The sequence below is a fragment of the Heliangelus exortis genome, chromosome 2, assembly GCF_036169615.1.
Source record: "Heliangelus exortis chromosome 2, bHelExo1.hap1, whole genome shotgun sequence".
NCBI classification, from domain to species: Eukaryota; Metazoa; Chordata; class Aves; order Apodiformes; family Trochilidae; genus Heliangelus; species Heliangelus exortis.
Window position 1 is genome coordinate 46,810,884 of NC_092423.1, and position 20,545 is coordinate 46,831,428.

The 20,545-nt window shown below is 38.2% G+C and overlaps 1 protein-coding gene across 40 annotated transcripts in view; it reads right to left on the reverse strand.

Moving 5' to 3' along the window:
* Positions 1-20,545, reverse strand: part of CLASP2 (cytoplasmic linker associated protein 2) — a 139,636-nt gene that overhangs the window by 109,947 nt on the left and 9,144 nt on the right. For 39 of the 40 annotated variants that reach the window (XM_071735925.1, XM_071735923.1, XM_071735927.1 and 36 more), the window contains exons 2-3: positions 16,022-16,100; positions 2,656-2,759 (exon numbers count right to left, since the gene is read on the reverse strand). In XM_071735925.1, the coding sequence (XP_071592026.1) occupies positions 2,656-2,759; positions 16,022-16,100 (183 nt within the window). Of the gene's footprint in view, positions 1-498; positions 714-2,655; positions 2,760-16,021; positions 16,101-20,545 lie in introns of those variants that run through there. The other variant, XM_071735958.1, reaches the window with a different exon arrangement.

The window sequence follows — 20,545 nt, forward strand, 5'->3', positions numbered from 1 at the left end:
GACTCAAGCAGAAGTTACTATATTCTTTTTGCTCCGTATTCTGTTTCCCTGCCAAAATTTCCTCTCATCCATTTTACCTCACCCTTATCCATCCCCTGCTGTCCACTTCTCCCCTAGCTTTGCTTTAGATTTATTTCTTGGTATTTTCAATCATTTCTTCCCCATGCATTCTAATTCCTTTGCTTCCATTTTCATTCTGCTTTCACTGCTCCTTTTGTGCAGGTGCCTCTTCCTCTAGTACAATTCTCTGGTTCACTAAACCCTCATTTACCTTCTTGTGCACTCCTTTTTTTTTTTATCGCCTGCCTTTTAGTCTTTCCCTCCTCAGTTTTATGGTTTTTTACCTTTCCGTCTCCTTGTCCTTCTTTAGCCGCACCTTTCAGTGCTTTAAAAAAAAAAAAAAAAAAACAAAAACGCAAAGAAAAAAACAAAACAAAAAAAAACAGAGAAAGAAAAACCAACCCAAAACCCCGAAAAAAACGTAAAGATGAAGCTTACGAGACTTGGGATTCTCCGTGGTGCCTGGGAGCAGATGCAGGGACTCCCCCGGCTGCAGCGCTGCCATGACAGCCCCAGCAGCATCCGCGGGGAGCGTTGCCCTAGTGATGGCTGCGCACCGGCAAGGGCGCAATTCCCAGCCTGGGCACCACCCTCATTCCTAACTCAGTACCCTACAAATCCCCTCCAATGGATGCGAGTCAAGTGATCGCAATCGTCTGCAGCCTGACAAACACCCACGCCAAGAAAACCACCCTCACAAACAGCTACTGCAGGAGGAGAGGAGCAGGGAATACCACATCCTCCCTATTAATGAGGGAGCACACGTAAAATTTTCCAATTAAGAGCCCTGCTTGATCATTTTGTCCCATCTGTGGTTTCGTGTTTGTTTGCTCGTTTCATACCTCATTACACTCAGAGAAAACAAACCTTAGACAAGCAGGATATGGCTTGCCAAAACTGCGCGGCTTAAAAACAAAGAACAGGATTTTATGGAAGAAAACATCCTTCCAGTTAACCCACTGTCCTGAACAAGCATGGGAAAGAGGAAATCTTCTTGCAAGGTGTACAAAATACAGGTAGAAAACTAGTTGTAGAGTACTGAAACACAAAGTGGTCTGAAAAGAAATTCAGTCTTTCACTAAATTTAACCCTACTTTAAGAACTGAATTCTTCAAAACAGATAAATTCAAATGGCTGCTTCAATATTTCAACTCTCAAGACTTTCTAGTAACAGCTTGTGTCAACCTCCCTTTGTCCCATTCATGCATTTATACAACTTATATTCTTTTTTTTGTAATTTCTTACCCATAACCAATAAAAAATCCTCTTAATAAATTTTAAAAAGCCAAACATATTTAAAACAAGAGGGAATTGACAACAGGACAAATCTTACTCAACAACACACTAGAACAGACCAGGTGAGCTGGACTGGAAGTAGACTTACAGGATTTAGCCCCCCAAAATTATTCCACCCAGCTCTTCCAAAGGGATGCTTCTCTTCAGCAAAGGAAGCCTGAAATTCTGCATTTCAGTGTTGGAGGCACAGGAAAGACTTCTCTCATTTGGTCCCTGCTGTGAGGATGATTCATGGTTTTCATCCAAATTTTTAATGATACAGAAACTGTCCTGAGAGCAGACACCTGAAAGCCAGGCTTCTCCTACTCTAGGGGAGTTATGAGAAGAGCCACACCTTCTCTTACTTACACACACTGCTCCTTGGACCCCACGAACCTTGCGTTCTGTCTGACACTGTGAGTAATCTTCAAAAGGGATGGAAGCTTCCTTCCATCACCTCAGTGTACAGACTAAGAACCCTTCAGAAACTGAAAGAGGGACCAGTAAGCTAAAATTCTTCCACAATGAGAGGCTAGCATGAAGCAACAATCACCATGTTCTTTATTAGCAGTTGTTCAACTGAAGATGCCTCCAAGATGCTCTGCTGCCTACTTAACCAAATGCTATTACAGCAGAGGTAGTTGTACTTTCAGATCTGCATGCCAGCTACTTGGGAGCATTTTAGGCACAGGAACCATGTCACTCATGAACTACTTGAACTTAGGCATGACAAAATGCTGCAATGTTTTTTTTATCAGTGAATAAAACCAAAACTAGATCTCATTAAAAGGTAAAAGTGTGCCTTTGTGGATGACACTACATTATTCAATGCCTAAATCACAGTCAGATCTGTGACCAAATCACATGAGAAAATGTCTTGTGTTGGAAGGAAGGTAAATGTATTTCCAAGTGTCACACAGCATGTTTGTCATACATCTAGAAAGCCAGATTTTCTAAGTTAGAATGCACCATCTCAAGTGCAGGACTATTACTGTGTGTTCAAATACAAATAATTTTAAAATATGTTTGGAGCTATAGAACTTGTTTAGTCCCATTTTGCAAATTCAAGCCCAGGAGTACGCTTCAAACATGCTCTAATTTAAAAAGTCCTGCCACAATATGAAAAAAAAAAATTTAATTGCACTGTGCTGGACTTTTATCTTTAGCTGAACAACACGTTCGTGTCAATCCTTTAAAAATATCTTTACGTTTACACCATCAACAGTCGCCATAACATTGTGACATATTCAAAGTCAAGCTCATGAATAAGTTATAAGCTCATTGGAGGCCTGAATAGGGATCTACATTAAGTAGTCATACCATGGGTGGTGCTACTTCGTTCATCAATTTCAGTATAAGATTCTGTGCTTGCTCTCGAACTTGGTCTTTGGCATCTCCCATACGATCTATCAAAGGCATAAGAACTACAGGAGAGAAAAAAAAAAAACAAGATTAAACAGCCAATTAAGATTTGTTAACACTTAAAAAATACTTCCTGAAATAGATTTAAGATGCAACTTAATAAAAAATAAAAGCTGATTTTAAGTTGGTCAAGATACATTCAAGTTTCAACTGTTTTCCTGAGTATGTCAGAAGACTAACAACAAATGCATTGGACTGAAACTGAAGAGAACAGTATCTTCCAAAAGGCTAAAAAGAAAGCATGCTTCCTATCTTGAAAACTGGAGGACTGACATCAATTTAATCTGGAAAAAGTATGCTAATAGCTGCTGAATGCCTGGATTTTCTGAACAGTAATGCTGACATGAGTCATGAAGAACTGAGATAAGAGAAAGGACTACTTTCAGATCTATGACATCTTGCTGTAAAATTAAAAAAAAATTTCCAGGTTTTAAATCTGTCTGTTCACACAGTGTGTCTTCTGAAAACCCAGCTTTCCTTCAGTAACAGTATGAGCAAAAGTTACTATTTCAAAACAAGTGTCCTCAAGTAATATTTAACTAAAATCGCATGACAGCTGATGGTTTCACATTCTAAAAAAAAAAACATGAATACAAACTCAAAACGAAAGGCCTTGCCAAGTCCTTTTGCTAGTTTATCCAGAGAGAAGTTTATAATTACATCTGATAAACAAGTAAACGTAATGATATTTAGGAAATCAACAATGCATGAATGCTGAGATCCACACGGCACAAGACATCCTGCTATAGTGGTTCCAAGTCCTCTGTGTGATCCCTACATACACACACACTGTGAGACTCTTCCCCAGAATGCTTTCAGTACCAGTTCTTCAAAAAGAGGGCTGATAACACTGAGCACGCTGCCTTCCATCAGCATGTACAGCTGACACAGAACTGGCGGAGAGGTCACCTCCCTCAGGACAGTGCTTTTAAAGTTAGTATTAGCAGGCAACACAGCACCTCAGAAAAGCAGTGTCTCATGCTAACAGTAACAATTACCTGTCGACAGCTCTTCCTTCTGCATTAACTTTTTTTTTCTGATGTGATCCACGGAACTTGCTCAACCAGCCCAAAATACCCACCCAGCCCATCCTTCTGCTCCCTCAGTCTAATTAAGCTGAGGCCAAGCTGAGTACTGTACTCTGGTCTAAGATTCTTAACAAAAGAAGGACGTGGACCTGCTGGTGTGAGTGCAGAGGAGGGCCATGAAGATAATCAAGAGGGCTGGAGTTCTCTCTGTACAAAGACAGGCTGAGAGTTGGGGCTGTTCAGCCCCAAGAAGAGAAGGCTCCAGGGAAACCTTATAGATGCTTTCCAGGGGGCCTACAGGAAAGCTGGGGAGGGACTTTTCACAAGGGCATTTAGTGATTGGAGGAATGGCAACATTTTCAAACTGGAAGAGGGCAGGTTTAGACCAGACATTAAGAAGAAATTTTTTAGTGTGAATGTGGTGAGACATTGTAACAGGTTACCCAGGGAGGTTGTAGATGCCCCCTCCCTGGAAGTGTTCAAGGCCAGGCTGGATGGGGCCTTGAGCAACCTGGTCAGGTGGGAAGTGTCCCTGAGCACAGCAGGGGAGGTTGGAATTACATGATCTCTAAGGTCCCTTCCAACCCAAACCATCCTATGAACAGTATTGCCAGCAAAAGTATTGGAACAGAATCAGTAACTTGGGACATCTCCTCAGTCCTCTCTCCTTACAATGAAAACAGTAGCCATTTAAGTACCAGGATGATTACTGGACTAATACGCTGCTGACATTTTAATTTCTCCTCCTGCTGTATCTGAACACCTTCTTAATCATCCTAATCCAAATATTTAATTCTACAGCTCTGGATATTCCACTTAGATCTTCAACTACCATCATCAAGTTTGCATTTTTCATCTATCTTCCCTTCCTCTTCTGAATAAATGATTACAGCTACTTTCATTTTCAAGAACAGAAGTGTTCGGGGGTTTTCTGTTTGGGTTTTTTTTTTTGTTGTTGTTGTTGTTGTTGTTGTTGTTGTTGTTGTTGTTGTTGTTGTTATTTTGCTGGGGTGGAGCAAGCTTTTTGTGTTTGCTTTGGGTTTGGATTTTTTTTTACCCCCATATTGTGGACACAGAAAAAGCATCCAGAACTTGATAAGTTAATTTTTGGAGCCCACAGCTGACCTCTCCCCTAAATTTCCAATCAATCTCATACTTACTGATTACATCTTTCTTTCCAAAAATATTTTTTATTACTCTCCTCAGCACTTCTAAGCTGACCTTTTGCCTGTACCATTCGCTAACTGGTATGAGCTGCCGCAGTAACCCGACTGCCGGGCAGCTGAAGGCAACTCTTGCTTTGAAGAGAGGGAAACAAACAGCGACTCAGAGGCTGTTCCAGCAGTAGGGAACACAGCAAGGGGCAGTCCTGCAGGAACACGGCTCCTTTGTGAGCCAGATGACAGAGCTGGAGATACCAGGGCTCAGCTGAAATCACTAAGGCGAGCAGAGAGGGCAGCTACTGGGAGCCACTGGCAGAGGTGAGGTCATGGAGTTAAAACTGAGCTATGACACAGCCTGCAGATTTCAGTCTCTGTAGACACTGAACACCCCGGCCTCTGTCTCTTAGAGAATGCTGACAACCTGCTGCAGGAGCAGCACTTCTGCAGAGATGACTTTCTTCCCCCTCCTAAATCTCAGGTTTCTGTACGGCCTCTTATAAGGCATGAAATATTCTGTTTGTGTAAGACAAACAAAAATAGGCTGCTGAATGCTGGCAAACACCAGCTGGTTTTCAGTTTGGTAGTTCATCTTTTCTGTCAGAATAAGCTCCAAAAGGAAATTATTTCAAGCTGATTGCCTACTTCTTCTCGACCAGAAGGGGATCTCCACCAAAAATATTCCAATTTTAATTTCTAACACCCTCATCATTTTTTCTACAAATGTTATAGACATGTCTAAGAAGAGGTATAGTCAAAACCAGCTGAATTGCATTAGCTGCCCTTTATATGAATGAGTGGGGAAACACATATCCCTATCTAAAAATTCTGACATCTGATATGCTTGGGTCCAACCCAGCATCTTGATTTGCCAGTTACCCATATCTTTTCCCCATTTCAAGCCTCCTGACCTCTCCTTCTGCCTCTCTAATCCTGCCCAGCCAAAAATCACAGTGCAGAAGAAACTTTGGAGTTCTTATATGAAACCTCAAGCCCAAAGCAGCAATTACAGCTGAGCCTAAGAGATGACAGTAAACCACAGGCTTTTGTTCTACATTAGGATAAACCAGTGCTGTCACTGGTAAGCAATTGCTTCACCTACTCACTATACCAACCACTGTTTCCCCCTCAAAACCCACACCACACCTTGCACCAGTATTTGTCTGTTTACAAGGTGAACTAAGGACATACTCAGAATTCAAGATGATACACATGTCAAACAAAGGCACAAGCCTAGAGTTATGTTGGAACAGAAGCAACAGAAACAGCCTGCGAGCGTTTTAGCACCTTAGAAAGTATCTACTGGATGTTTATACACCAAGATTTTTACAAAAATATTTTTACCTTGGTCAGCTTTGGGCAGATTTCTATCCCTACCAGGAACAGCTTAAGTAATACTTGCAACACAAGGGCACCTTCACTAAAATATAGGTCTCTACTTTAGAAGATTATAGAACTACTACCTCCCAAAGAATGGATGAACAGATAAGACATCACTAGGAACAATTCACTTTTTTCCCCTTTAACTTCCTATTTCAAATACAACTAAACAATCACTTTGGAGGGTCCATTTATTTAAGTTTTACATGCTTTCTCTTTAGCATTATCAAATCAGCATCCTTCTTTATACCGCAGTTCAAATACATGCATTGGGTCATTTCTGGCATCAGACTGCAAACTAAACAAAATTGAAGAGGTGTTGAAGTTAAAAGAAAGGTGAGGAAGGAGAAGCAGGACCACGCATGATGTCAGTATACAAAGCAGCAGTCTCCTGATGTGTTACCCACTGAAGTACATAATTTGTCACATTCAATATGGATTCATGCATTCCTACCGTTTTATATTAACCTTATTCATCTTGCTTCCTCTGTTGTCTGCTTTAACCACTTCAAAGGGATTTTGGAAAAGCTAATAACATACAACAACTTTCTTCCTTTTATTTATTTCTGCAGACATGCAGAGAAATGTTACATTACATTTAAAAGAAAATTATTCTCTTCGCAGTTGATGGTGGTCTGGTGTTTGGCTGGGTCTTTTTGCAGACCCAACAAGCACTATATCCATTAAATTTCACCACATTTTAGGGTATTGTCAAAGTCTCCTATCACTCCTCAGTTTTTAATATAAAAATTTCTATATTGTTATACCATTATTTTACAGGTTTTGTTTACTGTAGAAAACTTAGAAGTGCTAGGAAAAATATTCTATAGCATACATTAATTCTACCAGATCTACCTCAAACTGACCTGCCATTTACAACTAAGCTGCCATTTACAGTTTCCTTCCTAATTCTACTTAAATTTCTATTATACCCCTAACAAATCTTATCATCCCTTCAGTTTCTTTTCTATTGTTTGTCTTCCTTCACTCAGTAAATCTTAATAGATTTTCACTTATACAAATCCACATATTCTGATTTTATAATGATTTAACGATAATGGTAATAATGGTAATAATGGTAATAATTATTTTATTACCAACTAGATGCAACAGTTAAAGCCAAAACCAGCCGGGGGAGTCAGAATAAAGCCTCGAGAGATTAATAATTTATTTCCCCTACTGGGACCAAAGATGATAAACAAGTAAATCACAGAAGTCAGTGCCTAGAATGGAACCCAATGAATTTTTTAAAATCCTGAGCAGCACAAATGTATTACACCCTGCAGCAAAGAATGCCATAGGTAGCACAAACAACTGCCTTTTGTTAAACTTTAACAAGAGTTCCTCCTGCTATGGCAGAAATACGAAGCTTTTGAGTTTGGATTATCACTCACAGCTCCCTCTCTATTCCTTCTCTCTTGACCACTTATCCCTGCTCTTTTTAAGTGTGACCATTTTGTGTATACCCTCTTACTCCTACCCATCTCTGTGAACCAATTTTAGATAGTTCATGTCTGCTCTACTGCGAAGATGTAAAAAAAAAACCAAACTAAACACACAAAACATTAAGCAAGTAAGAATCTTTACCAAGGAAACACCGATGTTGGCAAAAAATCTGTTACTAACAAGTCTTACTGTCTTACACAATAAGAGAAAAGGCTTTGAGGAAAGAAACAGATTAAACCTAGGCAGCAATATCTTCCAAAGTGGCCTCAGAACCCTTGCCAGCTCAGGCAAGGACATTAAACAGCTGCCATTAGCAAGAAGGGAGGGAAACAGCTGCCTCTGCAATTAGAGCAGTCTCTGTTCTTCCAAGCAAGATGCACAGGATAAAAAGGAATCCTACAAAGGCTCCATACAGGGTCAGCAATAGGGCCAGTGGGACAGAACCACAAGGCCAAGGATTACTTCTAAGCAAAGAATCATTACCAGGCTCTTCCAGAGGGCTCCACTGCTCCTCTCCCAATATTCCCCTCTTCCCCTCAGGATACCAAAATAAGTTTAATCAAAATTCATCCCAGAAAGTAAAGTGCCTCTGTGGGTTTCCCCAGAAGGCATCTAAGAAAAGTTTTAATGGGATTAATGAGACACACTCTTCACCACCAGGAGTGGAGGGGGGAAAAAAATATTCCTATTTTAAATGATACGTCCATGAATTTACCAACACCTCAGTCTCAAGAACATGAGAAGAGAGCCTTCAAGTCCAAAGACCTTTACGAGGTGTATTAAACTAGCAAGAAACCTAGACAGTACAGAACAAGTGTTCATGTAATCTTCTGATTTTTTTTTAGCTTTAGGATATATTTTCACAGAACTATTATTAATTAGAACCAAACACTAACCAAGGCAGGTGAGGATTTCTCTACTCCTATTTAATGGCACTGGATTTCAAGGCATCACACAGTGAAGTGCCCACAGACAGCAAGCAGATGGTACTCTAAATCACAGCCTATCATTCCAGCATGGATCACTTCAGGTAAAATTCATTCCCACTACCACTAAATTCCAGTGCTAGCCAGCCACGACACAAGGAGCTTTAAAAGGCTGCACAGATTATTTTTTTTTTCCTAAAGCTTTAGGGATTCTGTCACCAAGATGAAAAGAACTCACAGCTTAAACCAGCTATGCAACTTGCTTTGATCACTAACTATAGGTGGAACCCAAGAAAATTTAAAAATTTTCTAAGATGTTGTAAGAAGTTCATGTTTTTGTAAACTTCAAAAACACACAAGCAAAGAAAAACACCTAATCTGGAGAAAAACACAAGTAATGGACTCTCATCTAAAAGCCTTTACTAAAAAAGTCTGAAATAGTCAACATTTTACTGTTTAAGAAAATCCTACAGCACATATCCAAAACAGCTTTTCCTGAGGTCAGTAAGCAGTAAAATGAAAAGGCAGTATCAGACAGAACATCTGACTTGCATTAAGATGCAACAAGGTATCACTGAGACAAGACATCTCTCGCATAAATAGAAGAGCTTGCTTTGTATTATCAGAGCAATTCAATTTCTTGAATTATTTGATTTCAAAGTTCTTACAAACATCTGAGATTGGTCATACTTAGAGCAAAGACATGGGCCAGATGATCCTGAAGGTCCCTTACAGTCTAAATTATTCAAGGCTTTAGCTTTAGAGTTCTGCAAGCATTGCTCATCTGGAATCCTACAGTGAATCATGCTATTAGCCTCATAATTTAATTATTAAAAAATTTAAAACAAAAAAAGGAAAAAATCCTAAGAAAACATCAGTCTGTTCCTAAAACCTTGAGAGTCAATATTTTTCTACATTTTATATATCCATGGTAGCTCATGCTAGAACAGTTCTTGTTTTTCAGTGTTGAGGAAAGCATTTCTCCATCTTTTCTTAGAGCCACTTACTGAAGAGTCACATCATGATTAACTACATGACTACATCTTTTCCATCAAAAAAAAAAAAAAAATGCAGTCATTAAATAGAATAAAAAGCAAAAATTAAGAACTAGGGTGTCACTTATCTAAATGTAGTCTTACTCAAACAAGTACTTCAAAATTCTTGCACCCAATGCTTTTAATCCAAATTCACTGAAAAAATTAATGCACGCTGCAAGTCCTTAAAACTGCTTTAAAATGATTCAGGCAATACACTTGCAAGCCTAATTATGACACCAGATTTAAAAGAGCACTTAAATTATTCTGAAGAGTTTAACTTAAAGGTTCTTCCAACAGTTCTAGAAGGCACCTGGGAAAGAATTTAAAACACTTCAAATTGGTTTCATGTGTTAGTATATGGCACTACAAATATCTTCCAAAATTATTTTTGCCCATTGGTTTCTTTTTACAGTAAGAAGAATTTCAAACTGCTATTACATATATGAAGACATTTACATATGGGGGTTTTGGTTGTAAAATCTTTATATTCAAACTTGTACATACAGAATTATGTGCATCTGGCCTTTCTTAAGTGTCAAGTATCTTCAGTTTTTTGCAGATAACTAATATGTTTTGCAATATCTTGCAAGGCTGTATGTGAAAATTAATGACAATTGTGTCACAGACTAACTCATTAAAACTGAAACATATTCCATATACCTTTACTATACCTTTTCTTTTCCCATTCTTTTGATAATAAATAGAGGGAAAAATAACATTCACTTCTTATAGAAAAGAAAACTACAAGCATGAGTAGAGATTTTCCCAGAAACTCCTATCTAGGCATATGTACCCATAACTCTAATATACTTTTATTTCTGATTTTAGCAATTAATTCCATAACCTGGGAAAAGAGGGTAATTATGTGCTCTCATGTAATCACTTTTAATTACAGAACAAGCTGTAGTTTTAAATACTGAAAGATATAACACTCAAACATTCCTTTATCTCCTGTATTCTTTCCAGAATATAGCCACGTCGTCCTATGAACTAACACATACCCTGACATTTATTGTATAGTTTTTTTCAAGCAGCTCCACTGGAAGTATTAAAAAAGATATTCCAAATTTGCATGTCCAAGTTCCCAGAACACTAATGACAGCTGCAGAGAGCATGAAATGTGGTTAAGCATTAACAGATAACACCTTGGAAGAAAGTTACTGCAACATTAGATTGTTGCCTAGGAAACTGAATTAAGTTGCTTACCAGACATCATATTGCAATACAAATGTCAGTAACATTCTCTTCAGAATACTGGATAGCATCTGTCCTACAACTATTGTATTGATTTTGCCCAAATCTGATTATGGCCTAAGTGTAAGCTATAAAGATTGAAATAATAAAGTATTAATGGTTTTAACTTCTTTGCAAAAAGCCTGCAATTCTTGTGGGGGTGAATATACTGTCACAATAGTTATTTTTCTCTGCACTTAAAGATACCCATCTCCATCATTAATGAACAGGAAATTAAACAGAGGGAAAAATATTTTGCCGTGCTATAGTTGAATAATACAGTATTATACTTTGTTTGTTTATGAAGTTCTGAATCATGAATAAAAACATCTTAGGGTCACCAAATGTAACATTCTTTATTGAGAAAAAATACATATAAGATTCCAGGTATTTTATGACAAAATACCACTATAAAAATTAAAGTTCTCCTAGAATGTAGGATTCCTTCCATTTTAAAAAACAAAACAAAAAAAATAGATAGGCATTTTACATATACATCTTCCTTCACTATATTCATGGTGCAATCCTCATCCTCAGTGAGAATGCAAGTACCTACAATAACTTAGTGCAATGAGAAGTTAATTGTATTTTTAATATTTTGAAGCAATAAACTGTCTGCAAAAAAAGACGCTTGTCTTCAAAAAAATAACATACTCACATTTATTTGACCAAAACATAGTAAACACCCACCATATAAAATACTATGACTTCCTATGAAGCTATAAGAATGTTATTTAGTTGAAGTATTTTTGCTTCCAAATTATCCAACTTTTTCAAGCTTAAAACCATGATCTTTATTTTCTCCTGTCATTACCTGTATTAACTGTGAATTTGCAAAGCATTATTACCTACTTCATTAACTGTAGTCACATCAAACAGTGACCTAACTGGATGTAAATAAGATGAACAAGACTAAAAGGAAAAATGTTAACATGGCAACTTGCACAGAATAGTTGATTACTCTCAAATGCTTAACTACAAAAACATTGTAGAAGTTTTGGGGGAAGGGAAAAAGTTTATTTTTTCCTACTTCTAAGCAATTTTCATCATCCAGATGTAACGAAGAGGTTACATCTAAAACCTGAACTAACAGCACTCCTCACAGCATTCTCCTGGAAAATGTGGCTGCTCACAGCTTGGATGGGTATGTACTTCTTTGGGTAAAAAAATGGGCTGGATGGCCATACCCAAAGAGTTGTCATGAATGGAGTTAAATCCAGTTGGCAACCAGTCACAAGTGGTGCCCCTGAGGGCTCAGGACTGTTCATTATCTTTATCAGTGCACCCTCAGGAAGTTTGCAGATGACACTAAGCTGGGAGGGAGTGCTGCTCTCCCTGGGGGCAGAAAGGCTCAGCAGAGGGATCTGGACAGACTGGACTGATGGGCTGGAGGCCAACTGCATAAGATTCAACAAAGCTGGGTCCTGCACTGGAGCCACAGCAATACCATGCAATGCTACAGGCCTGGGGAAGAGTGGCTGGGAAGCTGCCTGGGGTAAAGAACCTGCAAGTATTGGTCGACAGCTGGCTGAAACTGAGCCAGCAATGTGCCCACGTGGCCACGGATAACAGCAACCTGGCTTGTATCAGAAACAGCATGGACAGAAGGACTAGGGAAGTGACTGTCCATCTTTCTTCAGCACTGGTGAGGCCACACCTTGCATACTATGTTCAGGTTTCAGCCCTTCACTACCAGAAGGACATTTCCATGCTGGATGGTGTCCAAAGAAGGGTAATGAAGCTGGTGAAGGGTCTGGAGAACAAGACTGACGAGGAGCAACGAAACTGGGGCTGTTTAGTCTGGGGAAATGAGGATATTATTGGTCTCTACACCTACCAGAAAGGAGGCTGTAACAAGATGAGAGTCAATCTCTTCTCCGAAGTGACTGGACAAGAGGAAATGACCTCAAGTTGGAACAGGAGGCTTAGATTGGATATTAGGCAAACTTTCTTCACTGGAAGAGTTAGCGAGCACTGGAACTGTCTGTCCACATGATTGGTAGAGACACCATTCTGAGAGGTTTTAAAAGACATGTAGATGGGGCACTTGGTGACAGAGTTCAGAGGTGGACTCAGCAGTGTTCAGTTTATAGTTGGACCCTACGATCTTAAGGGTCTTGTCCCACCTAAATGATTCTACAATTCTACTTTCTTCTGGCATCTGTAAAGAGCTCACTATAGCTAGAGTTAGTACACGTGGTCAGCTATAGCATAGAAAAAAAAAGACAACACGAGCCCCTATAAGAAGTGGTACTTCATAAACTTGCAAGAGCTCTCTGCAAGAGTTGTGCAGCATGCAACTCGTGTAAGAGGAGTGCAGCTGGATTCTCTCATAGTGCTCAAGGAGTCTCACAGGAAGGAAGGATACAGAATAATAAAGGCTCAGACAAAGAGACACCACCCTGGACAGTGGACCCTAAATCCACCATCACTGCACAAAAGACAGATTGTTGCAGTAGACATGAATACATTGGGTCAGTTTTCAAGAAGCAGCAATGTAACAAAGTTCATCAATAATTACGAAAGAATAGATGACATAATAAAACTAAACGTAATTAGGCCACTGTAAAGAGCATATGCTGTATCTGTGATATTATGGCTTCCTCAACTCAGCAGTAATACAACAGAAAGGCACTGAAAGGGGAAACAAGAACAACCAAAACTCTAGAACCAGGTGTATATGAGAAATAATTAGACCAGGACTCTTACCCCAGGTGAGGATGGAGCTAGGACAGCAAAGGAGAGGCACAGCATAGATCCATAATATGAAGACTGACAGTCAAGAAGAAATGTCAGTTCACCTCTCTAACACAGGATCTAGCAAGCATCATTTATCAGCCAGCCAGTCCTAAACAAGAGTTTTGCATAATTAGGCATTACTACAGAATACTGTAGAAGCCAAAGGTCTACGTGGGTTCAAAAACTAACCAGATAAACTGTAATAAAACAGGGCAACAGAGGAGACACTGAAGATACCATCTGCCTCAGCTGGCCCTAACCTGAGAGACTACTGACAGATAAGGGGCTGTAATGAAGGAGTTATCAATGTGTGTCCATCCTGTCCTCATAAAGAGTCTGTCCTTATAAACGGATCATTGTCAGACACGAGGCTTTGGTCTGACTTACCAAGGCACTCTCTGATTACATTAGCAGCCAAGTCTCTAGAATCAACAGAACATGATTTGGGAAGCTGCTGGTTCTTTAAGTTTTGTTGAAGGAAGCAATTCTCTAACTCGCCAGTGTGCTTCTAATTCTTTTCATAAACTCTGGACTATCCACACTCCCAAAGATTTGATGTGAAGTTTTTGCATTACTGCTTCGCTGACAAAAACTGAAAGTCATCCAAATCTTGTTTTAAGATGTGCTGTTTGTAAGACTTATATTAAGATTTGTTTATACTGTAAATCACTCTTTCAAAAAGTCATCTAAAATAAAGACAGCTTTCTGTCTTGACTGAAACTAACATTTCAGTGTCTGTTAAGCTTATATAAAGGCAGCACAACAGTGACTTAGATATTCAGCATAATGCACTTTACATGTTTTGATTTTAGAGATGCTAAGAAAAACAATTTTGGTTGAAGTCACCTCTACTCAGGTTTTCTAAGTACTTCTGGAATACACATCTTCAGATATCTATTAGTGTTATAAAACTATTAAAATTGCTGGTCACCCAGTGCACTACTGCTTAGGGTTTTTTAAATATAAATACAACTAACTACCAAAATTTAAATCTTTAATTTGCTCATAATCCCAAACTACTCTAATACTGGGGCTAAAAAACAATGCTTTCATGATATTTTCAAATATTTCAGACTTAAAACACAAAAAAGATATGAAATTAAAACACTTGCCAACATTTAATAAATTGATGGAATTTTAAGATCTCCACACCACTAAACCAGAAGAGAATAAAACTCTAAAGCCAAGCCCTGTTTGTAGCTACAAGTGGAGACTATTCAGAAATTAATATTCTGCACAGCACCATAGACCACTAGCTCCCTTACACCACTCCAATACAAAATTAGCCAGCCAGAGAAGAATCCTCTTCAACAGATTCCAACTCTCTAGCACTCTACTGCAGTAGTTCTACAGCATTCTGAAACATGCTTCCAATTAATTTAGTTAGCAACTTGTCACAAACTATACTTTATATATCTAAGCTTTCAAATTTTGCTCATTTCTTACTCTTAAATACACCCTAGACATGTAAAGATGAGGAAGCTCAACGATTTGGCAATTTGAGGTTGCTGGAGATGTAGGAACAAGATGCAAGATAATTCACATAAATTTCATTAAAAGACATTAAGCTAGGAACTTCTGTTAAAAATAGCCAGTGATATAACACCAGTGTTAATTCCCAGTATCACTCTTTTCAAAGACAGCAGTGAAATAAGCTGAACAGCATAATTTGCTCACACCTCCCAGAACAACTGTTTCATATTCAGGCACACATAGAACTCTGCATTCAAGCAAATACTTCACACAAGAATAACAGTTAACACATTTTTTTCATCCCATAAACAGTTCAGACTACTAAATGCAGCAGTCCAGTTCTCTACCATGAGGTGGACTGCACAGTCCTGAGACCACAGACTTCAGCAGACATAAGGCTCTAATTAATCTGCAAATAAAGCCTTCTACAAAAGGCTCTAATTAAAGTAACTTGGAAATAAAACCTTCTATCTTTAACACAAGTTAAAGGCAACACTTATGTTCCAATGTCATTTTTAGATAAGTGTCTTGGGGAGCAGTAAACAAGTACATAGCATGGAAGTGGTAAGCAACTATATAGCATGAAACTAATTACTGTAAAGATATTCCAGGAACCTTTAAAAAGTCCCAACCACCACCAAGAAATCAATGATTGCATGACAAATAAGTACGTATAAATTAATATAAAATTATTTTAATTACAACACCAATAGATGCCTACCAATATATTATCATTAGCTTAGAAAGCTTTAGGTGTTGGACTTCAACTCCTAAGCACGGGGATTGGGGGGAGGGGGTTTTATACATTTTGGTCATAAGAAAAAAAATTGCATTTCACTTACCAGTTCCTATATAGGATTTAAAGCGTCCTGATAGTCTGCTGACAAAGGCACCTAAAACATCTAATCCCAGTAATGCTACCTGTTGAAACAAAAGCATTAGATAAAAAAAGTCACTAATGTATTCTTTAGAATTTGTTTTTAAAAAACTGGACATACATATAAAGCCTGCTGCAAGACTGTCTCCTAATGTACATATAAATTAAATCTCCAGTTAGACAGATGATAATTACTTGAAAGCTTTCATTAAGACTAAAGTTGTCAGAATATGTTTGGAATGGATCAAGTATATTTACATCTACCTGAGCAGCTCAGATTTTTTGGTACTTTTCTTAAAACAGAAAGAAAGTGAATATTTAAAATCCAATGGTTTAGTACTTTCAACTCAAAATTATGAAAATTCAAATTAATAATTATGAAGATTAAAGAGTTGGAAGAAGGTCTTTCACATACCCCTCTCTGGGTCATATATTAGGACTACAGTTTTGTTCCTCACTTTCTTTGAAAGATTTCTTTAAATGCCTAATTCATTATTGACTGAAAATCAACTATCTTCTGAATCAAGTACCAGTAAGGCTTTAGGCCTTGCCTGCTCTACCAGGTTTCTAAACTGCTGAAAGAAACAAAACAGAATGTCTTTACAGCAAGAGTGGGTCTACAGAGTTATCAGACTCAGAAAAAGCAAACAATTTAAAATGCAAAACTAACTAAGCCGCCAAACGTAAGTACTAATACAGACTGGAAAAAAAGCCAAAAACAACATGGTTTAAACAGTTTCCCAGATGCTCAGAGCTTACTTCAATCTGGCAATTTAGCTCATCCACTAAGGTCATTACATCGTTTTCCAAACTCTCAAAAGAAAACAGAGAAGCTAACACTGTCTTTTTTCCTGGCAGTTCAGATATTTGTCCACTTGCTCATTAAGCCAGGGAAATTTTATTTCTCTTCATTTTCTCTTGTTTAAAAAAATAAATAAATCAGACAACAAAAGCAAGTACAAAATACTACTGAGATTGTATGGAATTTCCCATCTATGAACAGAAATTAGATGAGGGGACAGTATCTGCTAATGTAGAAAAAAACCATCAGAACTGATTAGGTAAGCTACATGATTTTAAGAAGTCAATACATTTTTTTCACCTGTAATTATTCTAAATACTATTCAAAGACTCCATTCTTAATTTCCAGCCTTAATTTCCTTAGGAACACCAGAACCTGCATTTTCACATCTTGTGGTTAGGTCAATTTGCTGCCCATGAAGGTGCAAATGCCAAAGGAAGGACCTCCTGAAGCTTGAACATTCCAACAGCTTTTCCTCCTCTTTATTTTCTAGAAAGACACAGACTACAAATTTTTTCCCATGAACAAGTGAGCAGAATTACACTCCTCTACTAACAATTTATTTTCAAAAAAACTTGTAACCACATATTTTTGGACGACTCTGTTTCCTTAAGATGCTTATCTGCCACAACTGTCCATATTAGACAACAGGCCCAAAAAAAATGGACTGGTGATGAACATGAACACACATGGCCCATGCACACAGGACGACATGAGCCTTGTTTCCAAAGGAAACCAGATAAATAAGGCTTCAGTAGCATCTAGGATCTGGAGCAACTGCATAATTAATCAAATTTTAATAAAATCAGTGTTAGTGCAATAGAACTCCTTTTAAAGAGGCAGTACAAAACTTACCTGGAAATTTACACAATTTTATTATGTACTAAAACAAAGAATAGTGAATAGAGGTGCATGGCACCATCGGTTTAAATTCATATATTGCCACCAAGTGACTGCATCTGTGGCTTAAGATCAGTAAGCAGAATACTTGAATTGATAACTTAGAGGGAAAAAATATGACTCAGCTTGTATGGTAATGACAAGGCCCACCAAAAGTTCTCTCCTTTAATGTTCTTTTCCAAACTGTCAAGCTATACGAGAGAAAATCTCAATCTAAAAGGTTCTGTGTGAAAGAAATAAATTAATTCTGGATATACATTATTTCCCTATGCTTCTGCTTCCTGATTACAAGCCCCACTTTATACTGGCCTTCCAGTGACAACTTTCAAAATAACCTTTCCTGTGCTGGTGTTTTATACAAACAGCAGTCCTTCCTTCTGTAAAGGTACCTACAGAGACTCACTTCTCCACACATCTGATTATCTTTCTAAAATACCTCTTCGAGACCCATAACATTCTTAACAGTTCAGATATTTAAACAACCAAAGCACATAGAGCTGCTCTGTATTTTTAATACAGATCTACTCTTCAGTAATCCCAAAGAAAAGTTCAGAGTAAGATGGGGAATATTTCTTGATTAATTCCTCCAGAGCTTTGCATCTGGAGTTTGGAGGGATTTTTTTTGTAGATTTTTTTTTTGGTTTATGGTTTGTTGGGTGTTTTTGTTTGTGGGTTTGGTTTTTTGTTGGGGTCGGTTTGTTTTTTTGTTGGGTATTTTTTGGGTTGTTTTGGGGTTTTTGGGTTTGTTTTTTTTTGTTTGTTTGTTTGTTTATTGTTATTGGGTTGCTTTTTTGTGTGTATTTTGCTTTCCCCCTCCTTTTTTTTCCCGTTAGTTGGGGGGAGAGGGATAAGGATTGTTTGTTTTAAAATACCACCTTGGTAAAATATTTGTAGATCCATATGCTGAAGTGTCAGAATCTTGATAACTAATAGAGAAATGGCTACTCATCCTACCATGACTGTTATTGTCAACAAATTTGATCACTTGCATTTCATTTGTCTAAGAGTATTTTATTTTGATCAAGAGCACCCACTGAGATAATGCCTGCACATTCCATATTTTTTTGTCCCTCCCTGTGATTGGTTTATGTTTTAATCACCTCTTGTAAGATCAAGTCACATCCATCTTAACCATACAAGTAGTTGTCAAAACGCTGTTGGCACTTTTTATCAAAGATTTGCTTAATGAATGGCAGCAGGGATCCTACTTCAGTAATTAGTGTACAAAAGCTACCGTAGTAAATACAATCTATTTAAATGGCCTGATGAGTAGGCTTGTCTTGTGATGTCCTGACTCTATGAAAATATAGTTCCAGCTGCTGGGGATGAAACAGAGCTTTTAGAAGTTACCTTTTTAGGTCAGAGTAACACAGAAGACTAACCCCGGCTTTAAAAAATGTGAAAGCAGCAAAAACTTGTGTGAAATCCTCACCTCTTTAACAGCTATTAATCCAGAACCTTTCCATAGAAGAGGCAAGGGAACAGGTTACTACTGTCATACTGTTGTTGTACAGCATGATGGTTATTCCTTAGCTCAAATTTCCTCTACAGTCTGGAATTTTGAAAAGATAACAGCTATGAAACATAAAGCTAACTTTAGAATTTGGAAGTATGATGTGACCTCAGACTAGAGGTAATGGGGAACTGCTCTAGCTACAAAATTGCCTCTCTTTCCACATTTTAAAACAAGTAAGTTGAAGCATACCACTGCAGAGTACACCAAATAAACTACCTCTTGTTTTTGTAAATGAGTCTTAATATTTCTCTGCTTTGATACACAATGTTCTGAGTTTCAGCACCTTCTGGTAAGTTCATGTGATATTCAAGCAGCCCTTTGGAAAGAATCCTTACCAACTGAAAACTGGGTCACATGACAATATAAAAAAAAAAAAAAATCACAAGTCCAGACAGAACAGATCTGCAAGAAAGAAGTTCCAAGCTCTCAGACACTGTGTGGAACCATGTACCAACACAGGTTCTCCAGTATCAACAGAAAAACCTCTTGACAGCATCATGGCTCTTTCCCCACCAGCTTCAATGAGTGATGTGCTTTTTCTGGGATTCAAGTCACTGGATCTGTTTCTCACTCTGCATTCATTAAGCCTTTTGTCTGCTGCCTAGAAAGAGCCTTTGTATGTTGAGACTGATTCATCAGCTCACTATTGTTTGACACATTTAAACACTGCTTTTGAAGTTCACAGTGAAAAAGAAATTTAGGCTTATTTGAGATGGAGTTGGTTAGTTGTTGAGCTACTCTTTAACAAGCCAGTTTAAGAATGTCCTTGACTTCTCAGATGACAACAAAATTGCCAACCCAACTGTGAAATACTTCATCTGTCCTGCAAAGGACCAGAATCCTTAGTGAAATCAAGATGTGACAACAAAAATGTGATTACACATTGAGCCAGTGATTAGAAATTAAGCCTGTTTCTTGCTCTGCTGCTTGTTCCTTTCCCAGATCTCCTACATACTCTTTCCAGCACTGCCACTGCTCTTCTGCAACTTGCAGGCATCTAAGCCTTTCCCAGGAGAAGAAATCTTGTCCTTCAAACCATACCTGTTTTTTCATGTAGTGTTACTATTATTGTCACTGTGATTTCCCATTCCTGTGGAGGACTATGTGGGGGCAGGACACGGCCAGGAAACCATCTCTGGTTACCTAAGTTGCCAAACGACCTTAATAGGAATGCCCTTGGATGTGGTCACAGTATCCCTGAACTGTGTGTGGAAATACAGATGCTGCAGATCACAATCTCCAAACCAGTCATGAGAATCTAAGGGGGGAAT